Raw genomic sequence first — 25,302 nt, forward strand, 5'->3', positions numbered from 1 at the left:
GTAGGGTGGCTGAGTGGGTGGAGGCAGGCAGACTCCAGAGGCCCCACAGTGTGCCCTGCCCCTATGGGCACCCATGTGGCTTCCTCCACCGCTGCTGTCTGCCTGTGATGGCAACTCAACCCTGACTACAGTGGTACCTCGGTTTAAGTACTTAATTCGTTCCGGAGGTCCGTCCTTAACCTGAAACTGTTCTTAACCTTTAGCTAATGGGGCCTCCTGCTGCTGCCGCGCCGCCGGAGCCCAATTTCTGTTCTTATCCTGAAGCAAAGTTCTTAACCTGAAGCACTATTTCTAGCTTAGTGGAGTGTGTAACCTGAAGCGTATGTAACCTGAAGCATACGTAACCCGAGGTACCACTGTATTCTTACACCCTTTTTCAAAAAAAGGCCTTCCAAAGCATCCTAACTATCTTTACTCGAGCTCTTTCAACAACCCCACTTCTTCTATACTGCCAATAGAAAAAAAATCTTGACATTTAAAAACAGCTAAGCAGGCAGCAGGCTATGATTACTGCCACTGAAAAGCTTACTACATGCACAAAGTGCACACTGTCAATGTTACACTCATTGTAGCTATTTCATCCTAAAACTCCCTACTGACTTATTTATCTGTTCTAACTTGCATTTGTTAGACTGTTAGCTCTTATTGTGCTGTGTCATTTATTATGACTTTAGAGTACTTTGCACGAACACAGTTCTACTAGCAAGCACCAAGGCAGTGTCACAACACAAACAAAAAACAAAACAGCTACTAACAACAGTGCACCAAGTAGCTCCTGCAGTCATAAATGGCTAAATAATGAAACTGTTGTTCTCTTACCGTTTTTTATATCTGCAATAACAAATTCTGTAGGTGAGCTTCCACTTCCAGTATCTTCTTGTTTCTGGCTGATGGTTGAAATGAAACTGCTGAATGGTGAAATATCATTTTTTGGTCCCGCCTCCAAGCTCTGCAATTAGAAAAAAACAATTCAATGCTGTGACATACAAGTTCCATTGATTTCAGTGGAATTTAGGGCTACTTCAAACATTATGAGAGTCAAACACGCATTTTTAATATTGACACAGTGTTGACACGTTTACATTTTTACATTCATACACCTCTCTTTCCAAATTGGTTTGTCTGTCATATTATATTAGTGCATATACACTAAAAATGTAACAAGTGGAGTTGTTAGGTACACCAAATTTTATCTGGGTTCTACCCTAAAAAAGTATATGCAGACACTTTTCTCTCTAAAGGTACCGTAGATTCTGGCATATTAGGCGACTGGGCATATTAGACGACCTCCCAAATTAGCATCTGCAATTTGGGGATTTGTCTTATAAGCCCAGTCACCTAATACGCTGGGCAGCTCCGCACCAGGAGAAAGTCGCCCAGCGCAGAGCCCACCGCCCGCTGCTGCTGCTTCGGAGCCGCTGCCGCAGCAGTGGAGGGCGGGGGCAGGCTCCGCTCCGTGCCACCCATACCCGGCGTATAAGGCGACCCCCGACTTTTTAACCTCTTTTCTGGGATTAAAAAGTCGCCTTATACGCCGGAATCTACGGTAGATGTTAAAATCGATATGAAAATCTTAAGTCCTCAAACTCATTGAGGACTCTCTGGAGCCTGGATGTGCAAGAGACCACCTATGGAAGAACCCCCGGACCAGAACTCTCCTCCTAAAGGACAGCTAAAGGTGGAACCATGAGAACTAGATGAGCCCAGAGTAATGCCATTTGCAAACATATTCCACACAACATGCCACTCTCTAAACTTGGATACTTGGCTGACTAGTTCTTTAACCCTTTGCTTTGTTTTAACTAGAAAGGGAGCATATACCGTATTTTTCGCTGTATAACACGCACCAGACCATAACACGCACATAGTTTTTAGAGGAGGAAAACAAGAAAAAAAATATTCTAAACGAAATAGTGGATATATGATTTTTGTGGTTCATGCTGTGGCCACAGACATGTGATCTGACAGTGAGTTTGGAGTAGCCCAATGCAAAAATCCTGAGGATCCATGTGGATCCATGCTTTGTAACCATGGAGGAGGGAAGGAAGGGGAACTATGGATCCTCTGCTCACGACTGCAGCAGATCCCCACCACCACCCGCAGGCATTCGCTCCATAACACGCACAGACATTTCCCCTTACTTTCTAGGAGGAAAAAAGTGAGTGTTATGGTGCAAAAAATACGGTACTTTGAATGACATACTCTAACCATAACTGCTTTGTTCTGTATTGAAGTTGTATTTCCCAAGAACATTCTTTAAATAAAAGTAATTAAAAGTTAAGCAGATAAAAGTTTTAAAATTTCATGGTTTAATAAACACAAACCATTCTTATAATATCCTGCTTTTAACATATAACATTTTGCATAAAGCTTGAATCACAGATATTTCATATTTCAACTTGGAATGTATTTGTAAGGAAAACTTTTTTAGAGCTGAATTTTTTTGAAGTATTTCCACGTAGTAAATAGCTATGTGAGTTTTTTATGACAATATTGTCACTATCTAATCAAATAGCCAATGACTCATCCCACCATCTGCTGACAATCTACTTAGAAATAAAATGTTAGTGACTATCATTTATCCTATCGTGTGCTGACAGTATTCTTGATATCCTTTTCCCTTGCCACCAAGGAATCTGGTTAGAATAAAACCATACCATTTGCTGTATGCAACTACTTAAGAATTAGGGCAGATAATTAGTACAGTGATAAAGCATGACAGAAAAAGAATGTAATATACTCAAGATAGCTGTTCTTAGACAGAAAAAAATACCTATACATTGGACAGAGGGAATACTTGCACAACCTCTGCAATAACGTCACCCACCATTAAAAATAAATTATTATTTTTTCTCAAAAACTACAGTGCAGCACCCATCAATTTGATTTCATAACAAATTAAGAACTATTTAGCCAATATTAGTAGGCTGGATTCTCATATACTAACTACAAAAGGATTGCTTTAGTACAAAAATAGAATTGTACCCCACATACTAAAAATGGTTTAGAGCATGCCATATGGCACTTCCCTGTCCTCTCTTAATTCAGTGCCTCTGAGCCGAACAAAACAATATAGGATGCTGAAGTGTGTGGGTCTGGAGTACCTACAGAATGCACAATACATGTTTTTATACTCTTTTGAAAGCTATTCAGGTTCTAGAAGCAGCTTGGTCAAAGCTGTATCTAAAGTTGTTATATCAGGGAAAGGAGAGGGCAGGCAGGGTCAGAGGAAGATGATGAAAAGTAGTGCATCTGGTCCAGTCACCAAAAGAAGGAACTCATGAGAGAGAATGTCGATATTGTGGCCAAAGTACTTGCAAAGTACAATTAGAACAGGCAAATCCCCATATCCAAACTATTGAAAATCTTATTTAGCCATCTTTACTGCTCCCAAGACTTCAGCAGGCATTGCTGACATATTTTAAGCATACAGTGGTACCTTGGTTTAAGAATAGCTTAGTTTGTGAACAACTTGGATTAAGAACGCTGCAAACCCAAAGTAGGTGTTTTGGTTTGTGAACTTTGCGTTGGAATAAGAACATGTTTTGCTTCCTGTTGAGTGTGTTCCATTTGTAAATTGAGTCCTCCACTGCACATCTTGGTTTAAGAATGCTTTGGTTTAAGAACGGACTTCTGGAACGGATTAAGTTCGTAAACCAAGGTACCACTGTATTTAGTTACAGGGCTCTCAGGAAGCTCTACTCCAATTCCCCACATATATCTGCATCCATAAGGGCTAGAAACATGTCTTTTATTTTAAAAAGCAGATTCTCAAGAAATTGATTTTCTACTCATAACCACATTCTATGGTTCTTCTGTGCGTCCACAGAATTATGTCAAATACATTCCTGTCTATTAATTCAGAGATCTACAACTTGAATGCTTGTTGCTATACATTAAACAATTAAGGCATAAATTCTTATTTAGAACACTAAATAAAAACTCCTTTGTGATAAATGGGCTACAGTTCAATAGCTCTTTCTTCTTTTCTCATTTCAAAATGTTTTATAAGCCTTGACGTTTGTTACCAAAATATCATTGTGTTCTTCTCCATCTGTTACTTTCCCTAGATACAATGAAGCATCTCTGTAACATAGTTATATTTAACACATTTTGTACTTCCTTTTTTTTTGCTACCTCCACCCAAGCCATTCAGATAAATAAATATAGACGTACAATTGTTATTCTTCTAAAATAGATGTGCTCCCTTTCCTTACGTTACAGATATCTGTAACGCACAAAACAAGACACTCAACAAAGATTTCAGTGTTAAATGCATAGGTAAGCCTTTTAATTATTTGAGCTTCAGCACATAACTTTCATTGTACACAACTGGAAACAATCCCAAGCAGTGCTGTCTTTAGCCGCCGGGGTGCAAAGATGTGCCCAGTGCCCCCAAATTTAGTTTAGCCCCCAAATTAACTTTTATTATGTCAGACACCACGCTTAAGCCTTATCTCCTGTTTACGAAAGAAGGGAGGAAAAGAAACAAACTTTTTTATTTGCTCATTTATTTACAATACACTTATACTTAAGTATACAACAACAACACCACACTTAAATTTATAAGTAATGCTTAGGCACCTACTTAGGAGAAACATCAGTCGTTTCAACGGTGCCACTGACCCCGCTGCCGCAGAGCAGCTCAATACAATACGTAACATAATATTTTGATGTAAGAGTTAATTTCGCATGCACAGCACCATTGTGAATGACAAGCGCTGCCGCTGGTCTTTGGTAAATGAGCACAAACAGTCGAAAGTCCTTTAGTGAAACAGCAGGTATAAATTTTGGTAATACCTAGGTATATATGTGTTTTGTTTTTCTAGCTTGATCAAAATTATTTATTATTTCATAACAAGTAGATAGTTAAGAGCTTAGGCGGCTTCAGCAATGGGTACTTGGTGCCCCCCAGAATTCAGCACCCGGGTGCCCCGCACCCCTTGCACCCTCAGATAAAGACGGCCCTGATCCCAAGTACTATTTATGTATTGAATTTGTATCCCTCCTGCCCTCCTGAAGTAATCCCAGGGCAAACACATCCAGAATTTAAAAATGAAACAAAAACAGAGTAAAAACATTCTGAAAACTATTAGCATAAAACATCTTTTAAAAGTTACAGTTGACCTCAAATGTTAAGAATCTAGCCGCAATATTGGCCTCTTGGGATGGTGCAGTTAATTTGGCCTTCAATTAGCGACTGTGAGAACAAGATGCTAGATTAGAAATGCCACTGGCCTGATCTGAGCAGGCAACTTATGTTCTTAATTTTTAGGCACTTAGCTTCAATCTGAGTTTACAAAAGTCTTTCACACAATTAGGACTTGAGTCATCATCCCCACAAATGTGCTTGATTATAATTTTCTACCCTGGTCTACATTTGCTGTGAATGTTCTAGAATTATTTGCTAGGAAGAAAAAGGATGCTCAGTATTAGCTGAAGGGCTGGTGAGTGACTCTCACCCCCTGCTGCTTTTTTCTCCAGATGGCAAATTGCACTTTCCACTAGTAGGAGAAGAACAGAAAGCAGGAAGCAGAATGAGATTTGCTGCCTTGCAGCACAGGGGCCATGGATACATGCAATATAGCTTTTCAAATTCTCCTCAAATGAGCCTTTTGGCCTATTAAGATATTTAGAACAGGCTCTTCTGCAGTACCATAATGTGCTCAGTTAAATTTGGCAAATACACACTGTCACTCAATTGCTGTGAAGATCCACATGCCTTTCCACCTTGTGGGGCATCTGTTGGAAGGAAGTTCTCAGCAATAAACCACAATATTCTGACACTTTAAATACAGGATGTTGTTCCATAAGCTAGTGATACTATTGGGATCATAAATCTTCCACAGAACGAGGCTGCCAAAATATCAGTGCCCATCATTGGTTAACAACTTTTCTTCATGCATGTGCCATTTTGCACTTCTAAAAAGTTTTGTTTTAGTCATTCTGAAAAAGTTCTAGGTGCTGAACACTCCCTCCCACTCTACCATTCAAGTGAGGGAGATTCGTGTAGCTTTTTGAATACAAATGAGTGATGCATAATAGAAAGATAACCTTCTCCTTCTCTAAAAAGTGTCTACTTACCTTTCCTTTTGCCCCCCCTTTGTTGCTGTTAACATAACGGTGTGCATTTAAGATCCAGTGGATTATGTATTTCTTACCCCAATAAGTATGGGGTGCCTCATTCACTGTTTGTGATGCAGTATAATCAGTCTATGGAAATGTGACCCCCCAAGATTCGACCAATGATTTTGTTTCTAGTTAGGCAATTCTAAGCATTCATTTGCTGCTAAACTGTTTACTTTATAATTGCATTCTCCAAAAGCAATCTCCAGTCTCTCAAAGCTATCAAACTATGAGAGAAACTATAGCTGAGAAATTAAGGCTAAATGGTGAGAATGCTATAAGCATTAATGCATTCTAAATACAAGTACATACCATAATTGTGCCCCGTTGGAATGATACACACTAGGTCAAAACACAACCCCCTGGAGTTACTTTCAAAGGGTGTTGGGTGCTCCCCCTAATTTGTCCTGCTACCTGATTAATGACCTCAAGCTTTCATTCACAGTGTATTTATATTTAATGTGTATGTATAGCAAAATCCTTGCTCCCCTTAAAGTGTCCCCCCAAACTAGTTTCTCTCAATTATCCCCTGCAGTCCCCTTTCTTCCCAAACAGTCTTGACAAAATCTTCCTTGATACTTATTCACTGGACTTACAGATATTTAAACTATATTCAAGCTAAAAATTTGTTGATACATCGATGTTATAACGGCCTTGATTTAAAACGAAAAACAACATGTTGGGATCTTATTCCGTGCCAGAACAGAGAAATCCTGGAAACCACGCCTACGCAATCTGTCCCATTCAGCACGCTAATTGTTCCGACAATGTAACCAAAAATGGCAGGACCGTTAAATACCAGCTACTTCTCTATGGATAAGTTTATAAGAACCCCCTCCCTCCACCCCCCCAAACCCCATTGATGCCAATCACTGGGTGCTGTTACATTAGTGAAACCAGTCAACATGTATATTATGTGTACACCTGAGAGGGTGGGAGGAAAAGAAACAAAACCTCCCGTGAATTTCATGCCCTTTGCTTTCCATTATCACCAGGAAAAATTTGGCCTTAAGCTGCTTTTTCACGGGAATTGAAGCCGAGCCATTCATCCCAGCATCTCCTGGTGAGCTCAGCAGCGAAGCATCTGTGGACGGGAGAAGCTTTCCAGCATCCCTTAAAAGAGCATCTCAGGCGCTGGTGGTGGTCCATGAAAGCCTTTACTAGCCTTGCCGCAATCAGTCTGCCAGCCTTTATTAAGGAGCCGCTGTTTTGCTGTAGCAGACCGCTAGGAAGAACCAGGAGCAAACATATAATGCATACATACCCCAGAAGCTGCCCTGGGCTCCGTCAGCTGGGGAGGCAGTTTCTTCTCTCCTCCTCCTCCTCCTCCCTCCTCCTCCTCCTCCTCCGCAGCCGCCAGCGCCGCCGCCCTCTCGTCCTGCTCTGATCCCGCCGCCTCCGCCGGGGAACCCGCTCTCTCTCCCTCCTCCGCGCTGCAGCCCAGCAACAGCCGCTTGTCGCCGGCGGCGGGCGAGAGGAGCTCCGAGTTGGCTTCCGAAGGCTGCAGCGACATCCTCTCTCCCTCGCAGGCAGCTGCAGCAGCGCTCCTCTCTGTCAAACCAGCCCCGGGGCTGCTGCTGCTGCCGCTGCCGCCATGTGTCCTGATCACCTCCGTCTGTCCCCTCCTCCTCGCCGGCTTTTTTTATTTTTACCTCAGGCAACCTCTTTTACCTCAGAGGCACATCCACGACGAAGACGATGACGCCCCGCTCCTCACCCGCCTCAAAGCTATGGCTCTCCCCAGTCTCCCCCCCCCGCTCAGCTTCCCTCCGTATCGCCGCCTCAGGAGGAATTTGCTGGCTGCCTGCAAGCGGCGCTTCTTCTTCACACGACGCCCCTCGTCCCCCTTTCGCGCCGCCGCCGCTACCCCGCTCCCGCCCACAAGCCGCCGGCTCTCTCTCTCGGCTCGGTCCCCCCTCACTCGGCTCCTGTGCCAGCCGCTCTCAGAGCAACGGCGACCTCTCTAGGCCGCCCCCGGAATCAGCAGAGGCGGCGGTTGGAGGAGCCGGCGCGGAAGAAACAAAAAAGAAAAAGGAAAAAGGAGCGGGGGCCCGCGAGACGTGGCGGCAGCCTGAGGCGCGGACACCCCCGCTCGTTGGTTTCTTTCTCTCCCCCCACACACTTCCCTTCAGTTGGCGAGGGAGGAGCCGCAGACGGGAGTTGTGAGGCGGCACAGGCGGAGATTTCCCCCAGTCAGGGCTTCTTCGCCACAAAACCCCGCAGAGCCGCTGCGCCGCCTACAGCCCGGGGCCAGAGAACTTGGCCGCCATGTTGTTTTAGTGGGCGGCATGTTATTATATAGGAAAACGCCGCGCTGGGTGAGTGGGAGGGAGGGGTTGGCCGCGCGGCTGCGAAAACTCCGTAGCGTCAAGGGAAGCTGCAGTGCCCACTCCCCCGTCATTCCTTCACCCGCTTAAGGGAACTGCCTGCTGCGCGCTCTACGCAGACTTAGAGGGATTCTCTAAATGCTGGTTGGGTTACCGACTGGACGTCCCCGTCCCCCCCCCCCCAGCTTTGCGCGAAGGAGGGTTGCGGATGGTCCCCCAGGACATGAAACTTTTTTTTTGTTTAATGTTACTCTAATTATGATGGTGAATAAGAACCGTAAATAGACTGTTCTGTAGCTCCCCTAATTGATTTATTTATGGTTATATAGAAATGTCTAAAGTGTTGTAAGCTTTTTTTTTCCTTTTTGGAAAATATTAGTAAATGATACTTTGGTGAAAGAAATCCCCATCCCTTTCACATTTCAGAGAGTAGAAGTTGCGGGACCAAAATTGTAGGAACTGAGAGAAATGATAGGTGACAGAAAAGGGTAAAAAGTCCCTGTTACTTTTCTCTTCAGAGATTCTGTCCCCAACGCAGTGGGTTTTTTAAAAAAATTACTGTTATTTTTTTACATTTTTATCCAGGAGCATGTATGGTTCTTTCCCAGTTTTATCCTCACAACAATCCTTTGAGGCTGAGGTATATGGACCGGCCCAATGTCATCTGGTGAGTTTCATGGCTTTAAAACAGTGCTGCGGTGCTATTACACATATTTGCACTTAATGTTCCTAAGTTCTAAATAAGCTTACTAGGGAGTAAGGCAAACAAATGCTCCTGTGAACATGCATGGAATGGCACTGATTGTGTCATTCTAGAACAGAATATCACTTGGACAGGAGTCGTGTTTTTTTTTAATGATTTAAAACTTGGGTGGGGTGGGGACCAAAGGTGGACAAACTACCGCAGAAGAAGCAGGAAGTGTCACTCACCAGAGTTACTACTCCTCCCATAACTAACACGGCAGTATGACTTCAGCCCCAGAGGTGCACTCCACTGTCTATGCAGACAGATGGATGCCAACAACAGTAACTTTGGGGGGGAACCCTCTTCAGCCTGTATTTCATTCTAAGCAACCTTCTGGAGGCCAAACACCAGAGCTTAGCAAGGCCAGAGTGGGAAGAGCAATAAACATGAATTTTAGCTTAGTTTTTATAAACATGCTAACAGCAGCTCTATCTCCCATCCCGGCAAACAAGAAGCATTATCAGAGTTCAAGGACATATTCCAGCTGGGCTGGTGAGGTGCAGCTGAGAAGAGAATATGGCCTGGAGAAAGTCCCAAGGCCTTGAGGGCTGCATCCAGCCCCTGGGCTTGAAATCTGCCATTCCTACTCTAATTAATACAAGGGCCATCATAATAGTGCCATTGTGACCCCTGGTGTCCACAGTGTCTTAATCCCTTCCCTCCCTCACTGGCTGCCTTGGTCATGAGGGTGTATGGATGGTTCCCCCCCCCCCCAAAGTACATAGTGCTGAAGAAGAAAGTTGGAAGAGTGATTAAAATTGTTTTGTGAGCTTTTAGAGACACTGCTCTTTTGGATTTGATATTTACGCTGATTCCCTTGGATAAGTGAAATTGGTGCATGGGTGATTTATCTATGTCTCTTAGGATGAAGAACTGATCTGGTTGGAGGGAGGAGAGAAATTACCACAGTACTTGCTCAAAATCCAGATATGCTCTGAGGGGAAAATCTAAGCCTGATTTCTATGTAGCAGACACTTAAGTTTTTCATCTCAGCTCCCTCTACAACTGCCACATTAAAGAGGGAGAGTTAGTCCCCCTTACTGTCACCACACTGTAAATGTAGTGTTCAAGGACAAGTCTCCAGGCACATAGCAAATACATTTCCTTTACTTAATAGAACTTAATCAAGCATTACAGAAATTAAGATAAATTAGGTCAATATCATAAGAACCTCATAAAATACTAGCATTACAAATCTAAAATTATGCATGGCGCAGATAAATTAGTTGGTTTAAAGCAGGGATGCAGAACCTTTTTGGCTCCACTTGTCTGCCTCATGTGCCAAATTTGACAGAAGGGTGTGGTCACGCACCTGTCCAAATCCCTTGTGCTTCAATCTTAAAAGGGGAGGGGGCAAACATGTGAAGGGTTTTGCAAGCCTTGGGTGGCAGCAATGTTGGTCTCACATTTCCCTGGCACCATCCTGCTCACTTAAAGGAGAATGCAAAGGACTGTAATCTCCACTCATCGGGTGGTTAGCAGAGATTAAATTCTGCTGCCTAGGCTGCCAGATCCTGTTCCCTCCTGGGAATGGGGTGGTACAACCAGTGCAGAATTAAACCCTCTCCTTCTATCAGCTGACATCATCAGTGATGTTATTTGATGGGTGGATGGGCATGGTTTGGAGAAAATGGCCTGGTGTGTTAAATACTGGCACACAAGGCGCAGGTTCCCCACTCCTAGTTTAAAGTCTCAAGTACACAATGTATACCTGATTACTCCTTTTGATGTGTTTGTTGACACTCTCAAATAACTCTAAAGGATTAGTGATACAAGACTTGGTCTGCTGAAGTCATGTTGATGCTCATACAGCAGGACTTATCCTATATTCCTGATAATTTGATCTTTAATAAACTTTCCACGAATTTGTCCAGAAGAGACATTGAGCTAACCAGACTAATTTATTTCCGGGATTCTCCAACCCCCACCCCCCACTTCACCTCACCCCCCAGTTTCCTAGGAAAAAAAATCCCTACAATCACCACTTTTCATTGTAATCTCTGGTATGGAGGCAGATCCTAGAGACATTTTCTATACTTTTGTTAGATGAACAGCAGTTTCACATTTGAGTCCATTCAGAACTTTCTGATGGATATCAGCTAGACTTGGGTATCAGTTGGGGTTGGGGAAGCAGCAGTCAGGAAGATAAAACTGCAGCAGCCCAGAGAAATAGTGGGGGAATCAACATTTGTACAATCTGTTTTCGTGGTGGGGGTGGGGTGGGCGGAATCTAGATCAGCAAAATGGCTATTTTAAATTTTAAAAAAAGAATCTGGATTACATTTGCCACAGGTATTTGTGTTGGTTTCTGTTCTACAACAAGAACATCAGCATACAAATTACTTACATGTATAAAATAGGTGGATCTTGTCAGCTAATTAACTTTAGCATTTTATTAAATAATTATGTATAGGGATAGATTATACTTGCATATTTTAAACAAGTGTTACTACACAGAAATGCAAGTATGTGAATGGCAGTTTAAGTAACGGGATGCTATTCCTCTTCCCATTCTTGCCATCAAGGGGCAGTCATAGACTAGCTGCTTGATTCTACATTACAGAAACTCCAAAATTTTCAATTGGTGATAGGAATTGCATTGTTTTTTCATGTGCATCTAGAAGTGTTGAGTAGTGTAATCAGAGGCTTTTTTTATTTCAAAGTAAATCAACAGGGCATGTTCCTTACAGCCTAAGAAGAACTTTTGAGAATCATGCTTTAACAGCAACCCAGTGTACGTTTACATGGAAGTACACGTCAATTGTGCTTAATCTCTCAATAAGCATGTCTAGGATGGTACGCTTTGTAATTTAAGATTATAATCCAAAATTAGTCAGTGATTCTTTCAATTTCTTTCAAAGTCACCTGTTAAGTGATCATACCATTTCTATTCATACAGAGTTTAGAGGTTGTATGTCTAATAACATTTTAGGTGGCTGATGTTTAGTCTTGTGAAATGGAACACTTAGATCTTGCCAGCATCTAGTAGCGTAGTTGAACTGTTTTGTATTGTGTATGTCAAATGCAATTATGTTGCTCTCAGTCTGAACATTATTTTATCCTGGTTGTTAAAATTTTACAGATTAAGCTGAATGCTGGAATCCAATCTGTCATCCCAGTTTTGTTCTATAAATAGAGCATCAAATCTTTCTTCTCTCTCCTGATAGTTTTTCTCAAGAATCAAGTGGTTTATACAACAACACTAAGTATACAAAGGCATTACAAATGAAGATCAAAATGCCATATTTCACTTTCTGACAGCTATTGTCCTCAATCAGTCAGTCAGTCAAGAATGGTGGGGTGGGAATAAACATAATATCACAATAGTGAAAACTATCTTCCTAGGGAACTAATACTTATCGCTGGTATGTAACTATTTTTTAAATTTAGGAGATGAGCAGGGACAGCAAAAATTGAAGTTGGGGAAGGCTTGGTGGAGGAAGGGAGAGAAGGGAAATGGTGTACTTTACCTACACCTTCCTCTGTCTCTTACTCCCTCACTGTCACATGCTTCCCTCTGTTCCTCACTCTCAATACCTGTGTCTGATTTCCCCATACCTGATATTTGGCATCTAATTCAATGTGTTTCCTATCACTTTTCAACAGCAAAAAGTCGGATTCTTTTTTAAATGTTTAGCGCAAACCTGAAGTTCCAGTATGCTCTTGAAACTCTTCTACAAAATGGTAACCAGACACCTTCAAGTGCTCATGATAGTATCAGAGCAGTTATATATGATCCCACTTTCAATACTGTTTGTGCCTGCAAAAGCTTTGGGGTGGGCATGCCACCAACTGCTTTATCAATGTTTCTCTGTAAAGCAATTTACAGAAAGTTTTAAATATTTTACAAACAACACCAGCAGTCTATACAAGCCTGGGAAAATAAAAAGGTCTTCCACCGGAGCAAAAAAGCAGAGGCGGATTTAGGGCAGCACAACCAGTTCCACCACACTGGGCGCTGAGCCTAGGGGGTGCCATGGGGTGTTGCAACAAATGAAGTGAATTGAGCAGAATAGAAGACAAGAGGAGTTGAATTTTGGCCTCACGCAGGCTGCTGCTGAAATTTGAAAGACCAAAGTCTGCCCCTGCAAAAAGATGTTCAACTTGGCACCAGGTAAACCTCCCTGGTAGTATAGGGGGCTAAGCGACTGAAGTATGAATCAGGGAGTCCCTGATTTGAATCTCCTGTCTGCTGCAAGGTATTCTTAGGCAAGCCTACCTCTTTCAGCTCAGCTTACCTCAGAGAAAATGCGCTGGCTTACTTTACAGAAGAGTTGTGAGGTTCATAATTAGGGGCTTATCTAGACTTCCTTTTCCACAGCATTTCTAGGAACAGTTCTGTGCTTTAAAGCATCCTGTCTGAGGCCTTTTTTTATTTTATTTTTTTTGCTCTGGCACTTTTCCTGCGAAAGCCTGCTCTTTGCTACTAAATCAGAGCAAATGGCAATTTGCAGACAACCCGAATTGCCGTTTCTTCCAATTCAGCATTAAAGAATGTGTTTTCATAGGGATGGCACCATGGATGGGGAGAGAGAAAAGAAAAGCATTTGGACATGGCGCTTTAAAGCACATACCTGTGTTGGGAAAGCGTGGGGCAAAAGGTAAGTGTGGATGAGCCCTATATAATGTCCGGGAAGTGCTTTGAACATTTGAAAGTGCTATACAAATATGAAGCACTGCTGCTTACTTCCTAGTAAGTGTGTTGAGGATTGTGGTCTTAGTGTGTATCAGATATTCTTGAACTTCTAAACATCAAGAACTCTAGAAGTTAATAATTGAAATTGGAGGCTGAGACCCTATGGACATATGGTCAGCAGCAGCATTAAATCGGTGGATCCCTTTGGAGTTTGAAACTAAATAGAGCAGGCAGTTCTTGGTACAAGACTGTGATTAAAGCAAAAGAAGAACCATCCATTTGTTATTTAGAGAAATAAATGTTCAAAGAAAGGAAAGATGACATTTATACCACTTAGAATGATATAAGAACCTGCAAGTTCTTTCACACAACTCTTCATGTGCTAGTTAAATAATTTATATCATTTTACCTATCTGTTGAAACCAACAAAGGAGCTGCTATATACTGAGGAAAAGAAACAAATGCACATTTAGACCTTGTTGCTGTTGAACCTATCATGCTAACCTTCAAGGGCAAAGTCTCAAGGCCTAGCATTTGGCAAATATAACTAAGGATGCATGACTTAAGTGCCATCTGAATGGCAGTGGTTAGAAATGATACCTCTGGAGTGAGATACGATGTTGTGGTTTTGATTCCCAGCTAGAGAGCTTTAATGCGTGCCTAAAAATACCCTTTGTTGGGTGCATGGGAATTAGCAGTGTTACCCCATGCAGTGCCTAAATTCAGGGTGTTGGTTGCCGCAGAAGATGGACAAGCACTGAAATCTTAGATTAACATTTTTAAAGGCTAGGAAAACATGTCAATGCTTGCTTGGCTCAAATTGCCTGTCTCCCCTCCTGTATTGAAAATTGATCTATAGTTAGAAATGAGTCATAGGTACTGTATGTTACATTACCACCATATAAAGTTCTATTTTTATTGTAATACCTGATGTATGCTTCGGCTATTTTATTAATTATGTCTGGTTTATTTTCATGGGAACAACTTTTGCATTATCACTCTTTCACAGATAATTTTAAGGAAAGAGCACTGATGAATAGATTAAATATTAGCATTAATAACCAAACTTTAAGTTTCTGTAGCTGGATTATTGCTACACGCTCTGTGGAGATGCCGTTAGATTTGGTTTGGAAGCTTCAGCAGGTGCAGAATTCAGCAGCAAGGCTGTTCAGTGGGGCACCTCACAAAAAAATACTTATCATTGGCACTGAAGGAGCTGCAATTGTCAGCTATACGCTACCAGGCTAAGGTCAAGGTTCTTATATTAACATATAAAGCCTAGTATTCTAGCTGTTTGCTGTAATAATAAACATTCATTCATTTATTCATATAAAGCCCTACACAGCTTAGGACCTAGAAATTTGATAGTCTGCATGTTCTGACAGGTAACCTGCCCAGAATTTGTGATTGGGGGTGGTGACACACCCTCTTAGTGGTGCTGGATTTGCCTAGGGTGCAATATATGTCAATACACAAGAGGGCATTCTCCCTAACAGGTTTCCAGCTGTTCAGTAGTTGTTGGCATGGTGGGACAGCCTGGGGTGGTGCTACTTATCTGAGAAGGAGATCAGTGAGGTGCCAGGTAGATCTGCATGGTGTGCATACAGTGTTTGGAGCGTCAGATTGTTATGCTGCTTCACCTGCACTGTGTAGCCTTCCCTTGGCTTCTGGTACTGGTTTTATGTGCAATGGTGATTTCATATTGTCCCACCTACCCAATGATATGAAAGGCATTGTGTAGTCTTGTATTCTGTGTAGCCTTGAAAGTTGGTATCTAAATAAATAACTTTTGTATGACGCAAGTAGGCCTGCACTTGAGTAAAAATTTATCTGATGAGCTTTGCTTTACCCTCGGGATCTAATGGATCACTGTAATAAAGTGTCATGTGGCATGTGAGTTAACTCCTGAGTCAGTCCAAGCTCTCTCCCTTGTTATCTGAGCTGATCAGGGATCTAGGGAGAGCACAGGGTCAGATGCCGCTAAGTCTGCTAACCCCTTGGTGTCCTTCATGTCCATGTTTCTTTGAACTAGACTAGATGAAGAGAACTGGGACTAAGGATGTGAGGGAGGTGTATCCGATAACCTTTTGAATATTGTAGCCTTATAATTCCATTATACAATGATTGTGTTTGTGATTTTTTTTAAAAAATCGGTTTCCTTCTAAACTTGCTTTAGGTCTCCCACAGAAAACTAGTCAGTAACCAGAAGAAGGCATCTTAGATGCCCTCCCACAGTCAGTCAGGAGCAAGGGAAGAGTAGCATCTCAGTCCTTGCTTCTTTGGCTCTTCCATGATTAGTTTAGAAATTTGGATGACTTCAAGTAGTGCTAAACCTCAGCTTAATTGACATAAGTGTCTCTGATTCCAACAGCCACAAGATCACCTTTCCCCTAGAACATTATGCTCTGCATCTTGCACTCCTCAAGTGCCCCCTCCACGGCATATGGGAACTCCTGGATTGTACTATAACAACAGCTACTACTGTATTGTCTTTGAATGGGAACATCTCTTTTGATAAATACTTCCTCCACTATCTGCTGCTTCCATTGTAATTTGACAAAGATACATCATATTGCACATTGATGCATTGAAGGCAAAACATGTGATCTCTATAATGTGAAATGGATAAAGGTGCAGTTTTATAGAGTTCTATTTTAAAGTGTTGCTATGGATATTTAATATAATATACAGCAGTTGTGTTGATGGAAAGTTTCTCCCTACGTCAGAGAGAGCCAGTGAATAGCTGTAATGCTCCAGCCCACTAGTGCTTTCAAGCCTCCTTTCCTTCATCCTTTCTGTGAATTATTTTAAAGCAACACTAGATGGAGTCTTAAGTAGGTAAGAGGTCCTGCATGCACTTTGAAAAGCCTGTGCTTTCTAAAGGTTATAATCTTGCTATTACTTGAAAAGAATGAGATTAATAGTACTGTATTATACAAACAGGCAATATCATCACCAAATAAGCAGCCCTGAATTTTCATAATTACATTGGCAGGTTTTACTAAGCAACTGTACAGAGAATACTGCAAAAGGCTTCACTAGAATTCGTCTTCTTCTTTGTAAAAAAACCAAAAACAGTTTTGACCAACAAAAAGCTCACAGAATGAAACACACTCATCTTTGTCTTAGATCCTGTGATAGATAGTGGCTGTCCTAAAGCTTTAAAGTGAGTAGCATTATGATAATATTTATCCATTTATTCTTAAATGGTTTATTAACCACATTCCATGCATACCTACTCAGAAGTAATCCCTGTAGAGTTCAATTGAGTTCACACCCAGGTAGGGATGGACAAACCTGTCAACTTTGGGTTTTCTTGGATTCTCATTTTTTGAATCTTCAGTTGTCTGTATTTTCACATCACTGTGTTTTTAAAAAAATAAACTCGTGAAAATTCACTAGCAAATTTCTTCCAATATACACAGCTTTATGCAATTTTGCGTAATGTACACTTTTAAAAAAGCCCCCCCCCCCAATATAATGCTTTTCTACGTGTTATTTTCTCTAACATATGCATTTACATGCACACTTTAGCCTAGTATATGCATTTATGTATGCATTATTTGGCTGGAGAACTGCATTGCAAAATTTGGAGAAGTGTGAATTTCAAAAGATGGCTGTGTTTGCATTTGTGCATGAATTTCTGAATTTCTCCCCCAAACTCTACTCCTAGGTAAGCATATACGATTACAGCCTTAGTGGTATAGGTTTCTGCTCTGAAGGAGCAGTAAGAGCTAGAATGAGGAGGACCGTTTTCCCCCTTTTGATTCAAGCTAACTTTGACCATCTTTGAATCTTTTCCCAAATAAAAACTGCTAACACCTTCTGATTTGACTCTCTTACCACACAACTATAAGCATTTTCTACTGAAATCATACAGTCAATTTCATGGTAAGATATTATTAAGCGCACATAGGCTTGATGCTCCAAGTGAGGAGGCAGAGCATAGCCATTGCTGCCAGTAGCCATAGCCTTATCCTCCATGAATTCATCCAATCCTCTTACAACCATCCAAGTTCATTGATCCAGCACATGGGCAGAGCCAAGAGGGGGGCAGTAAAAATACACAGCAAACTGAGGTTATGCCCCTCCACAAGTGGCCTGCCCCCCCCAAAAAATCCTGGCTATGCCCATGATTCAGCAGCAGAAGAGTCTACATCTATAGGCCATGCTTCCTTGATGACTCAAAAGAGGAAAAATACTCGTATAAAATCTCAAAACAATACATGAATAGCAAACTCTTGTCTGCATTTATCACCTTAAAAAAACAAAAATAATTTAGATTCTGAATTAAGGTGGGCACAGAATCCACCTGTTCTGTAACATTGGTTTCAATTTTTCACCTTGGCCAGCTCCTCCAAAAGATTTTGTTTTTCTATGGCTGCACATGGAATTTCAGGGGGGGGGGTTGCCACTTTGACTTTCAAATACATCATTTTTCCTAGCATAGTTGTGTTGCTGGCAGATGGCCACTTTCAGATCTGTCAGGATCCACAGATATGAGCTCATAAGGAAAGATGGGTTTGAAGAGACTAAAATAAGTCTGCTTCACTCAGATGGCCAGTTGCAGATTGAAGTTGCTGCTACAACTGTTTGCATAAGCTTGGCATCTGGCCAACCTGTGGACGGACAAAGAATTCATGAACTGTGATGCATCAGCGAAAATGCACTGAAAGTGTTAGCAAATGAAAGCCTCATTTATTCTTCCATCAGCAAGGCTTGGGAAGCAAATTTCCTTTAACCAAAAGGTTCTTTTTAACAACAAAGAGCTTCAATCTGCTTGCAATGAAAATGCCATTAAATCGCTCCCTGCTTCCCATAGCAGTGGGAAGTCCAGGGGAAACATGACAAAGGATTTGTTTCTTTGACTCTGAGAGCTCTGCAGACTTGCAGTGTCTTCATAATATTTGCTCAGGACTGCAATACTTCAAGGACTGTCTCTAACCATATGAACCTACCCAGACTCTGAGGCTCTTCTTCACATGCCTCCTCCATGAGAAGTCTGGAGGATGGCAACATGAGAACAGGCTTTTTCCTTCGTTGTGACTCCCTACTTGTGGAATTATCTCCCCAGGGAGGTTCAGCTGGCACATTCAGCTGATACACCTTTAGGCAACAGGCAAAAACGTTCCTCTTTAACCCGGCCTTTGGCTGATTGACATCCAATGCCCTTTTGAATATGTTGTGGAAGGGGGAAAGGGTTAATGGTTTGTTTTTGTTCTTATTTTGTGTTTTTTATATTGTGATTTTATGTTGTGAACAGCCCTGAGATTTATGAGTACAGTGGTACCTCGGGTTACATACGCTTCAGGTTACAGACTCCGCTAACCCAGAAATAGTGCTTCAGGTTAAGAACTTTGCTTCAGGATGAGAACAGAAATTGTGTTACGGCGGCAGCAGGAGGCCCCATTAGCTAAAGCGGTGCTTCAGGTTAAGAACAGTTTCAGGTTAAGTACGGACCTCCGGAACAAATTAAGTACCGTATTTTTCGCTCTATAACACGCACCAGACCATAACACGCACATAGTTTTTAGAGGAGGAAAACAAGAAAAAAAATATTCTAAACGAAACAGTGGGTGTATGATTTTTGTGATTCATGCTGTGGCCACAGACATGTGATCTGACAGTGAGTTTGGAGTAGCTCAATGCAAAAATCCTGAAGATCCATGTGGATCCATGCTTTGTAACCACGTTTTTGCACTACTGCGGCCCCAGGCAACAGTGGGTGTGTGATTTGTTTGGTGCAAGATGTAGCCATGGACGTGCTATGTGATCTGATGGTGAATTTGGGGTGACCCAGTGCAAAAATCCTGAGGATCCATGTGGATCCGTGCTTTGTAACCACATTTTAAGTGGGGAGGGAAGGAAAAGCACTCAAGGGACAAGGAGCACGCATGGGGTGTGTGGAGAAGGATGCTGCTAATAATGCAGAAGAGGGGTTTAAGGGGAGAAGCACGCGTGGGGTGTGTGGAGAAGGATGCTGCTAATAATGAAGAAGAGGAGTATAAGGGGAGAAGGCTCCTCTCCTCCCCCGCTTTGCTCCTTTAAAGAAGCAGGCTCTCTGTCCCTCTCTCCTCCCCACTCAGCGGCTCTTCTCCCGTTTTGCTGTTTCAAAGCGAGCCACGGAGGAGGGAAGGAAGGGGAACCATGGATCCTCTGCTCACAACTGCAGCGGATCCCCCCCCCCCCGGCCACCCATAGGCATTCCCTCCATAACACGCACAGACATTTCCCCTTATTTTCTAGGAGGAAAAAAGTGAGTGTTATGGTGCAAAAAATACAGTACTTAACCCGAGGTACTACTGTATAGGACAGCATACAAATTTAATTAATAATAATAAAAATACAAATATACAAGCAGAGCACTCTGGGAGAAAGACTCCTAAAGACCGATGGTGCAACCACTTAACCTGCATTTGACTCCCAAAAGCAACAGCTGCACCCCAGAGATGCATCAGTTTTAGCCAGCTCCAGCTAAAACAAAGCAGCCAGAGCTCTTCACACAGACATAGCTCTGCAGGTATATTGCCTGTTCAGAAACACATCTCCATTCATTAACAGCTCTTGAGAAAACATCAACCGATTACCTCCAACTACCAGCAAAGGGTTAGAGTTAGAGTATTTAGTTCAGCCAACCAGCAGCCAAGTACCTCTTTAAATAAGATTTGAAGGAACTTTGGGCCAAACTCAGCAAAATACCAGCGCAAAATAACTTCTCCCCAACACAAAAGCTGATCAAGACTGAGACCCCCTTAGCATGAGTCACAAGGGAACTTCAACGTTTTTGCCCTGCTATTTCCTGATTTGGATGACTCCACCCCTCCATGCCAGCAATTTGCAGGGTGGTGGGTGAGAGAAAACTCAAATTTTCTTCATCAGGAGGTGTTGGCCCAATGCATAGTGCTGGTAATGGTAACCCAATCTTGATCAGGATCATAATGTTGCTTAGGGGTGTCATCATGACTTACATTTGCAAAATACACCAGCAATCTGGAAATGCTCTTTGAAGTTCTTTTTTGCTAACATGCAGGATTCCCCCCCCCCCAACAACAACGAGTGAGAAAGACTCAGCAGATAAACGGCACAAAATCAAATGGCCGAAATTCCATTCAGCATTGCTTTGGGGTATGCCAAAAGCATTTTTTGGGGTTTTCAGGCTATTTATATTCAGTCTCACCTTTGGGACATGCAACCCTGGGCCACATGATGAGAACGCCCCTGAGCTTTGAAGGCCTCCTGCAATAGACTGACTTTCCCCTCCACTATGGCGGCAGCCTTAATAGTTTTCCTTCGTTTGCATCAAGCTTTGAGTTTAGATCAGGGGTATCTAAGCTGTGGCAACTCCCATCGTCCCTAACTATTTGCCATGATGGCTGCAGCTGATAGGAATTGGAGGCCAACAACATCTGGAAGGTCACAAGTTAACCACCTCTGGTTTAGATCAGTGTAATGTTGTGTAAGTTTTAAACATAGAATTGAATACGATAACAGTGATTACCCAAACCTCACTGCTGGTTGTGAAGGGGCCCCCATAACAGTTCGAGCTTTAGGTTCCCAAAAATGTAGGTCTGCCACTGGTTGCTGTAAAACAGACCAGCAGTTTCGTGATTGTACCAAGAAGCACCGCTGACATTTTGGTAGCAGAAGTGTGGTATTAAAGCACAACCCCCATGATGTCACAGATCATCCCCACACCAACACAAAAAAGTTACACCGCAGTGCTCTTGCACACAAATCTTGAGGCTCTTGCACACAAAAATTGAGGTTTTGCTGTTTGAAATTTGAGCGGCAAGCTGAGAGGAAAGAGTGGGGTAACAACCAATTGATTACACTGTCTGATCCCCCCATGTAGATTGTATGTGTAAAATTCAGCCTGATTGCACAATAGTCATGTCATCTGGAGGCAACCATTGTCTTTACTTTTGGTGTACATGCAACAGCTGTTTTGCACAGGGGTTATGTTGGCAGAGCGTGTATAAACCTGCTCCTACCCTGCCCCATTTTTTTGGCCACTTCCGGGTTGCGGCAATGCAAATGTGCACAGTTGCACACATATCGGACAAGAGTAAAACCATTGTGGTTTGTACTTGTACTGTCTTTCTTCACGCATCCAACCTAGAGGGCAAACTGATGAATTTGTAGAGGTCAGCCGTCTCAATAAGGGGAGCAACAGTGAACACCAGCTAGCCCTTGTGCCAGTGAAAGGGCGAGTGCTGAGTGTTTATTATTAGCTCCTACTGTGCAAGTTCAGGAGCCACGGTACTTTCCAGGGCTGAGCATCTCAGTCATCTCAAAACCACTTTCCCTCAAAAGGCTGTAGTGCACACTCATCTGATGCCCTTGCGCACCGTTATTTTTAAAAATGCTCATGAAGTCATTTGCCTGAGTGCTGACAACTTTGCGATCGAGTTTCAGTTCTTTGCAATTTGAAACATTCAGCAGATAAACACTGGAGAATGCCATCTCTTCTGCTTGGAACAGAAGGCACTGACAGAACTTCAGCCATCTCTTGTGACTGACAGGATGAACATACAGTCAATACACTGTATAGCTAACGCTGCCCTTGCTATTGCTGCCTAATGTTTCTTTACTAAAATTACATGTAGCAATTATTTATCATTCTTATTTATTTAGTAAACTTATTAGTGCCCCCTTAAAAAGGTAATTTGCAGCAACTTAAAACAATCAATAAATAACACATACATTAAAACCAGCACAAAACAAAACATGGTGGGAGAAACCTAAAGCTCTTTTATATTTTTAAGGGCAGGACTAGAAGATCCCACTTACTGTAGGAGGCCACAGGTAATTAAAAGCCAAAGGCCTGGTGGAAAAGAAATGTTTTTCGCTGGAGCCTAAAGATATGTAATGATGGCACTAGGTGAGGCTTCCTGGGGAAAGCATTCCACAAGCGGGGAGCCACCACTGAAAAGGCACGTTCTTCTGTTGCCACCCTACAGATCTCCCATAGAAGGGTTACACAGAGAAGGGCCTCATATGCAGGGGCGAAGGAAGGCACTGTGATACCTGGGGCGAGTGTTGTTACGTAAGGCGCATGTGTGGCGTTGCTACGTATGACGCATGCACCGTACGTAATGACGCCACACATGTGCTGTATAGCCACTGACGCCGCTCCAGCGTGTCGGGATCCTCTGCTTGTGGCTGCAGCTGTGAACAGAGGATCCTCCGTGGCTGTAGTGACAACAGAGGGATCCCAGCACCATCTGTATAACCCTGGAGTGGTGCCGGCGGCAAACCAGTATACAGCGCATGTGCAGCATCGCTATGTACAGTGCATGCGTGCGACACCACACCTGCACTGTACTTATCAGTTTGCCGCCGGCACTGGGATCCTCTGCTCATGGCTGCAGTGGCGCGATGGCTGCTTGCACCGCCATGAGCCCCCGTGGGGTGACTTTTTGTCACCCCTGTAGACATGGAACCCGGGGTGCACCACCACCCTGCCTCCCGTTGTGACGCCACTGCTCATATGATGACTGCAGGGTCCAGATTGGTTCATATGGGGAGAGGTATTGGGGTCCTGGGTGTTATAGGTCAAAACCAGCACTTTGAATTTCCATTTCCATTTAAACCATTAAAGACAATGATGAAAATGTTATCTCCCTGCTCTTTCTTTCTTCTTTTAATGGCTCCTAGGGCAATTCCAGACTGTCACTATTTGGGGATGGGATTCAATCACATCCCAGCAAATTCAGGCCACACAATTAAATCTGCTTGTTTTTTTTAAAACCTCTCTTCCCCTATAGATAGCACTCTTTGTAACAGGGAAAGTGATGGGAAAATGCACTTTGACACAATGTCATCTAACCTCCCTGCAAAAAAAATCAGAATGAATGCTCATTAAACTGGTTGTCTGGAATCAACTACAGGCATGAAGATTTGAGGTCTTGTGGTATTTCCATCTGTCAGGGACTGCCAGGGCTCTGAGGAGTGAGTGGAAGAGGTACTGGAGTCAGCAGTGGAGGAAGGGGGGTGCGGTAGGTGCGGGCCACCCTGGGTGTCACCACTGGGGGGGGGGACTAAATGCCGGGTGGTACTCACTGCAGGGCCTGCAGTGCACCTGAGCCCCATGTCTCCGCCCTGCCCAAACAGTCCGCCTGCTGCCTCCCCACCCCAGCTATAGGGCAGCTGAGTGGGAGGAGGCAGGCAGACTCCAGAGGCCCCTATGGGTGGGGCACCCCTGGCGCCCAAGTGGCTTCCTCCACCACTGATTGGAGTCAGAGGTTGATCTAAGGGAATGGAGTAGTGCTTTATTGGGTTTTGTGCCTCCCACGAGGCAGGAGCCAGAGCTGGAGAATGGATCTGAGCAGTCGGAGATGGGGAAGGAGGTACAGGACGTAGGACAGAAGCTGAAGCTGGAGGAAGGACAGGATGTGCCAGGAGCTGAGGGAGAGACAGTGCTTGAAGGGAGGGGGCTGGCAGAATCCCCTCTACCACCACCCCACTGTCCCCCAGGACCGGGGGGGGGGGGCAGGCTGAGGAGGCAAGGACAGCGACAACTTCTGTGTAAGAGCTACCTAGCCACCAGAAGCATGTTTGTGTGTGTTTAGTGCACCTTGGGAGCTCCTGCAAGTTCATGCTTTGTCAATCAAGAAAACTACCAGCCACTTGGGCTGGATGTGCACCACCTCTAGGAAGAATTCTCTGCTGTTCTGCCTGTTTTGTATGGGTTGTTGTTGTTGTTTGGTAGCCACAGAATTCGGCATTGTTCACAAAAGTCATCTTCCTAAGAATTCTGTATTTATTTAGACGTTTCTAGTCCTTATCGATGCAAAAGTATCATTTAAACTTAAAGAATGTGGGCACTATAATGTAAGGGGAACACTTGCTTCACTCCTGCCATGACTGTGAGTCTGGGTAGACCAGTCAAGCAAGGGACTCTCTGGTAGACAGCCCCTAGGCTTCCCTTATGTTCCCTCTAACCCCATGCAGAAGTGAAACCGGGGGGTGCAAGGCAAATATTTATGAGGGGAAGTACAGAGAGCACTGGGCTTACTTGTCTCTCACCAGAACCCAAAGTAGCTTGCTTTTCTCTGATGAATCTCAATTATATGCACCTGCATCAGGAAGACTAAGCTTGCAAAGGGGGAAATAACCCTCTGAGTCTGGCAGAAATGCACACAAGGACCCTAACAGCCAATTTTAATAGTTTTAATAAGACTTCAAAAGACAAGAGGCCCAAGGGGAGGCAAGCAAGCTCCACAAAGTGGGAGAAGGTGCTCAGGGGTGATTGTGTCAACAGCCCAAGCCATTCGGATGTCCCAGAGGTCGTCTAGGGCTTCAACAGGATCACCAGTCATATCAGCTGGAGAACCCCCCAGGTTGGGAGATGGTATATTTTCCCCTTCCCTGATCGATGGAACCCATTTTGTATTTAGTCTATTGAAAGGATACTGGAGTTCTCTGCTTGTAAGTGATGGCGGGCTAGAGAGCCTTGGCAATCTGAA

At 43.3% G+C, this 25,302-nt stretch overlaps 2 protein-coding genes across 2 annotated transcripts in view; one reads left to right on the forward strand and one right to left on the reverse strand.

Annotated features, from left to right (window-relative positions):
- The window catches only part of HECTD2 (HECT domain E3 ubiquitin protein ligase 2), a 38,279-nt gene extending 29,505 nt beyond the window's left edge, over positions 1-8,774 (reverse strand). The window contains exons 1-2 of the mRNA XM_081189601.1: positions 7,391-8,774; positions 820-949 (exon numbers count right to left, since the gene is read on the reverse strand). Coding sequence (XP_081045727.1) covers positions 820-949; positions 7,391-7,639 — 379 coding nt within the window. The 5' untranslated portion in view covers positions 7,640-8,774. The remainder of the gene's footprint in view (positions 1-819; positions 950-7,390) is intronic.
- ANKRD1 (ankyrin repeat domain 1) overlaps positions 1-25,302 on the forward strand; it is a 209,111-nt gene that overhangs the window by 56,877 nt on the left and 126,932 nt on the right. The gene's annotated exons all lie outside the window — the stretch shown is intronic.

This window comes from Podarcis bocagei (genome assembly GCF_964188305.1).
Source record: "Podarcis bocagei genome assembly, chromosome: 4".
NCBI classification, from domain to species: Eukaryota; Metazoa; Chordata; class Lepidosauria; order Squamata; family Lacertidae; genus Podarcis; species Podarcis bocagei.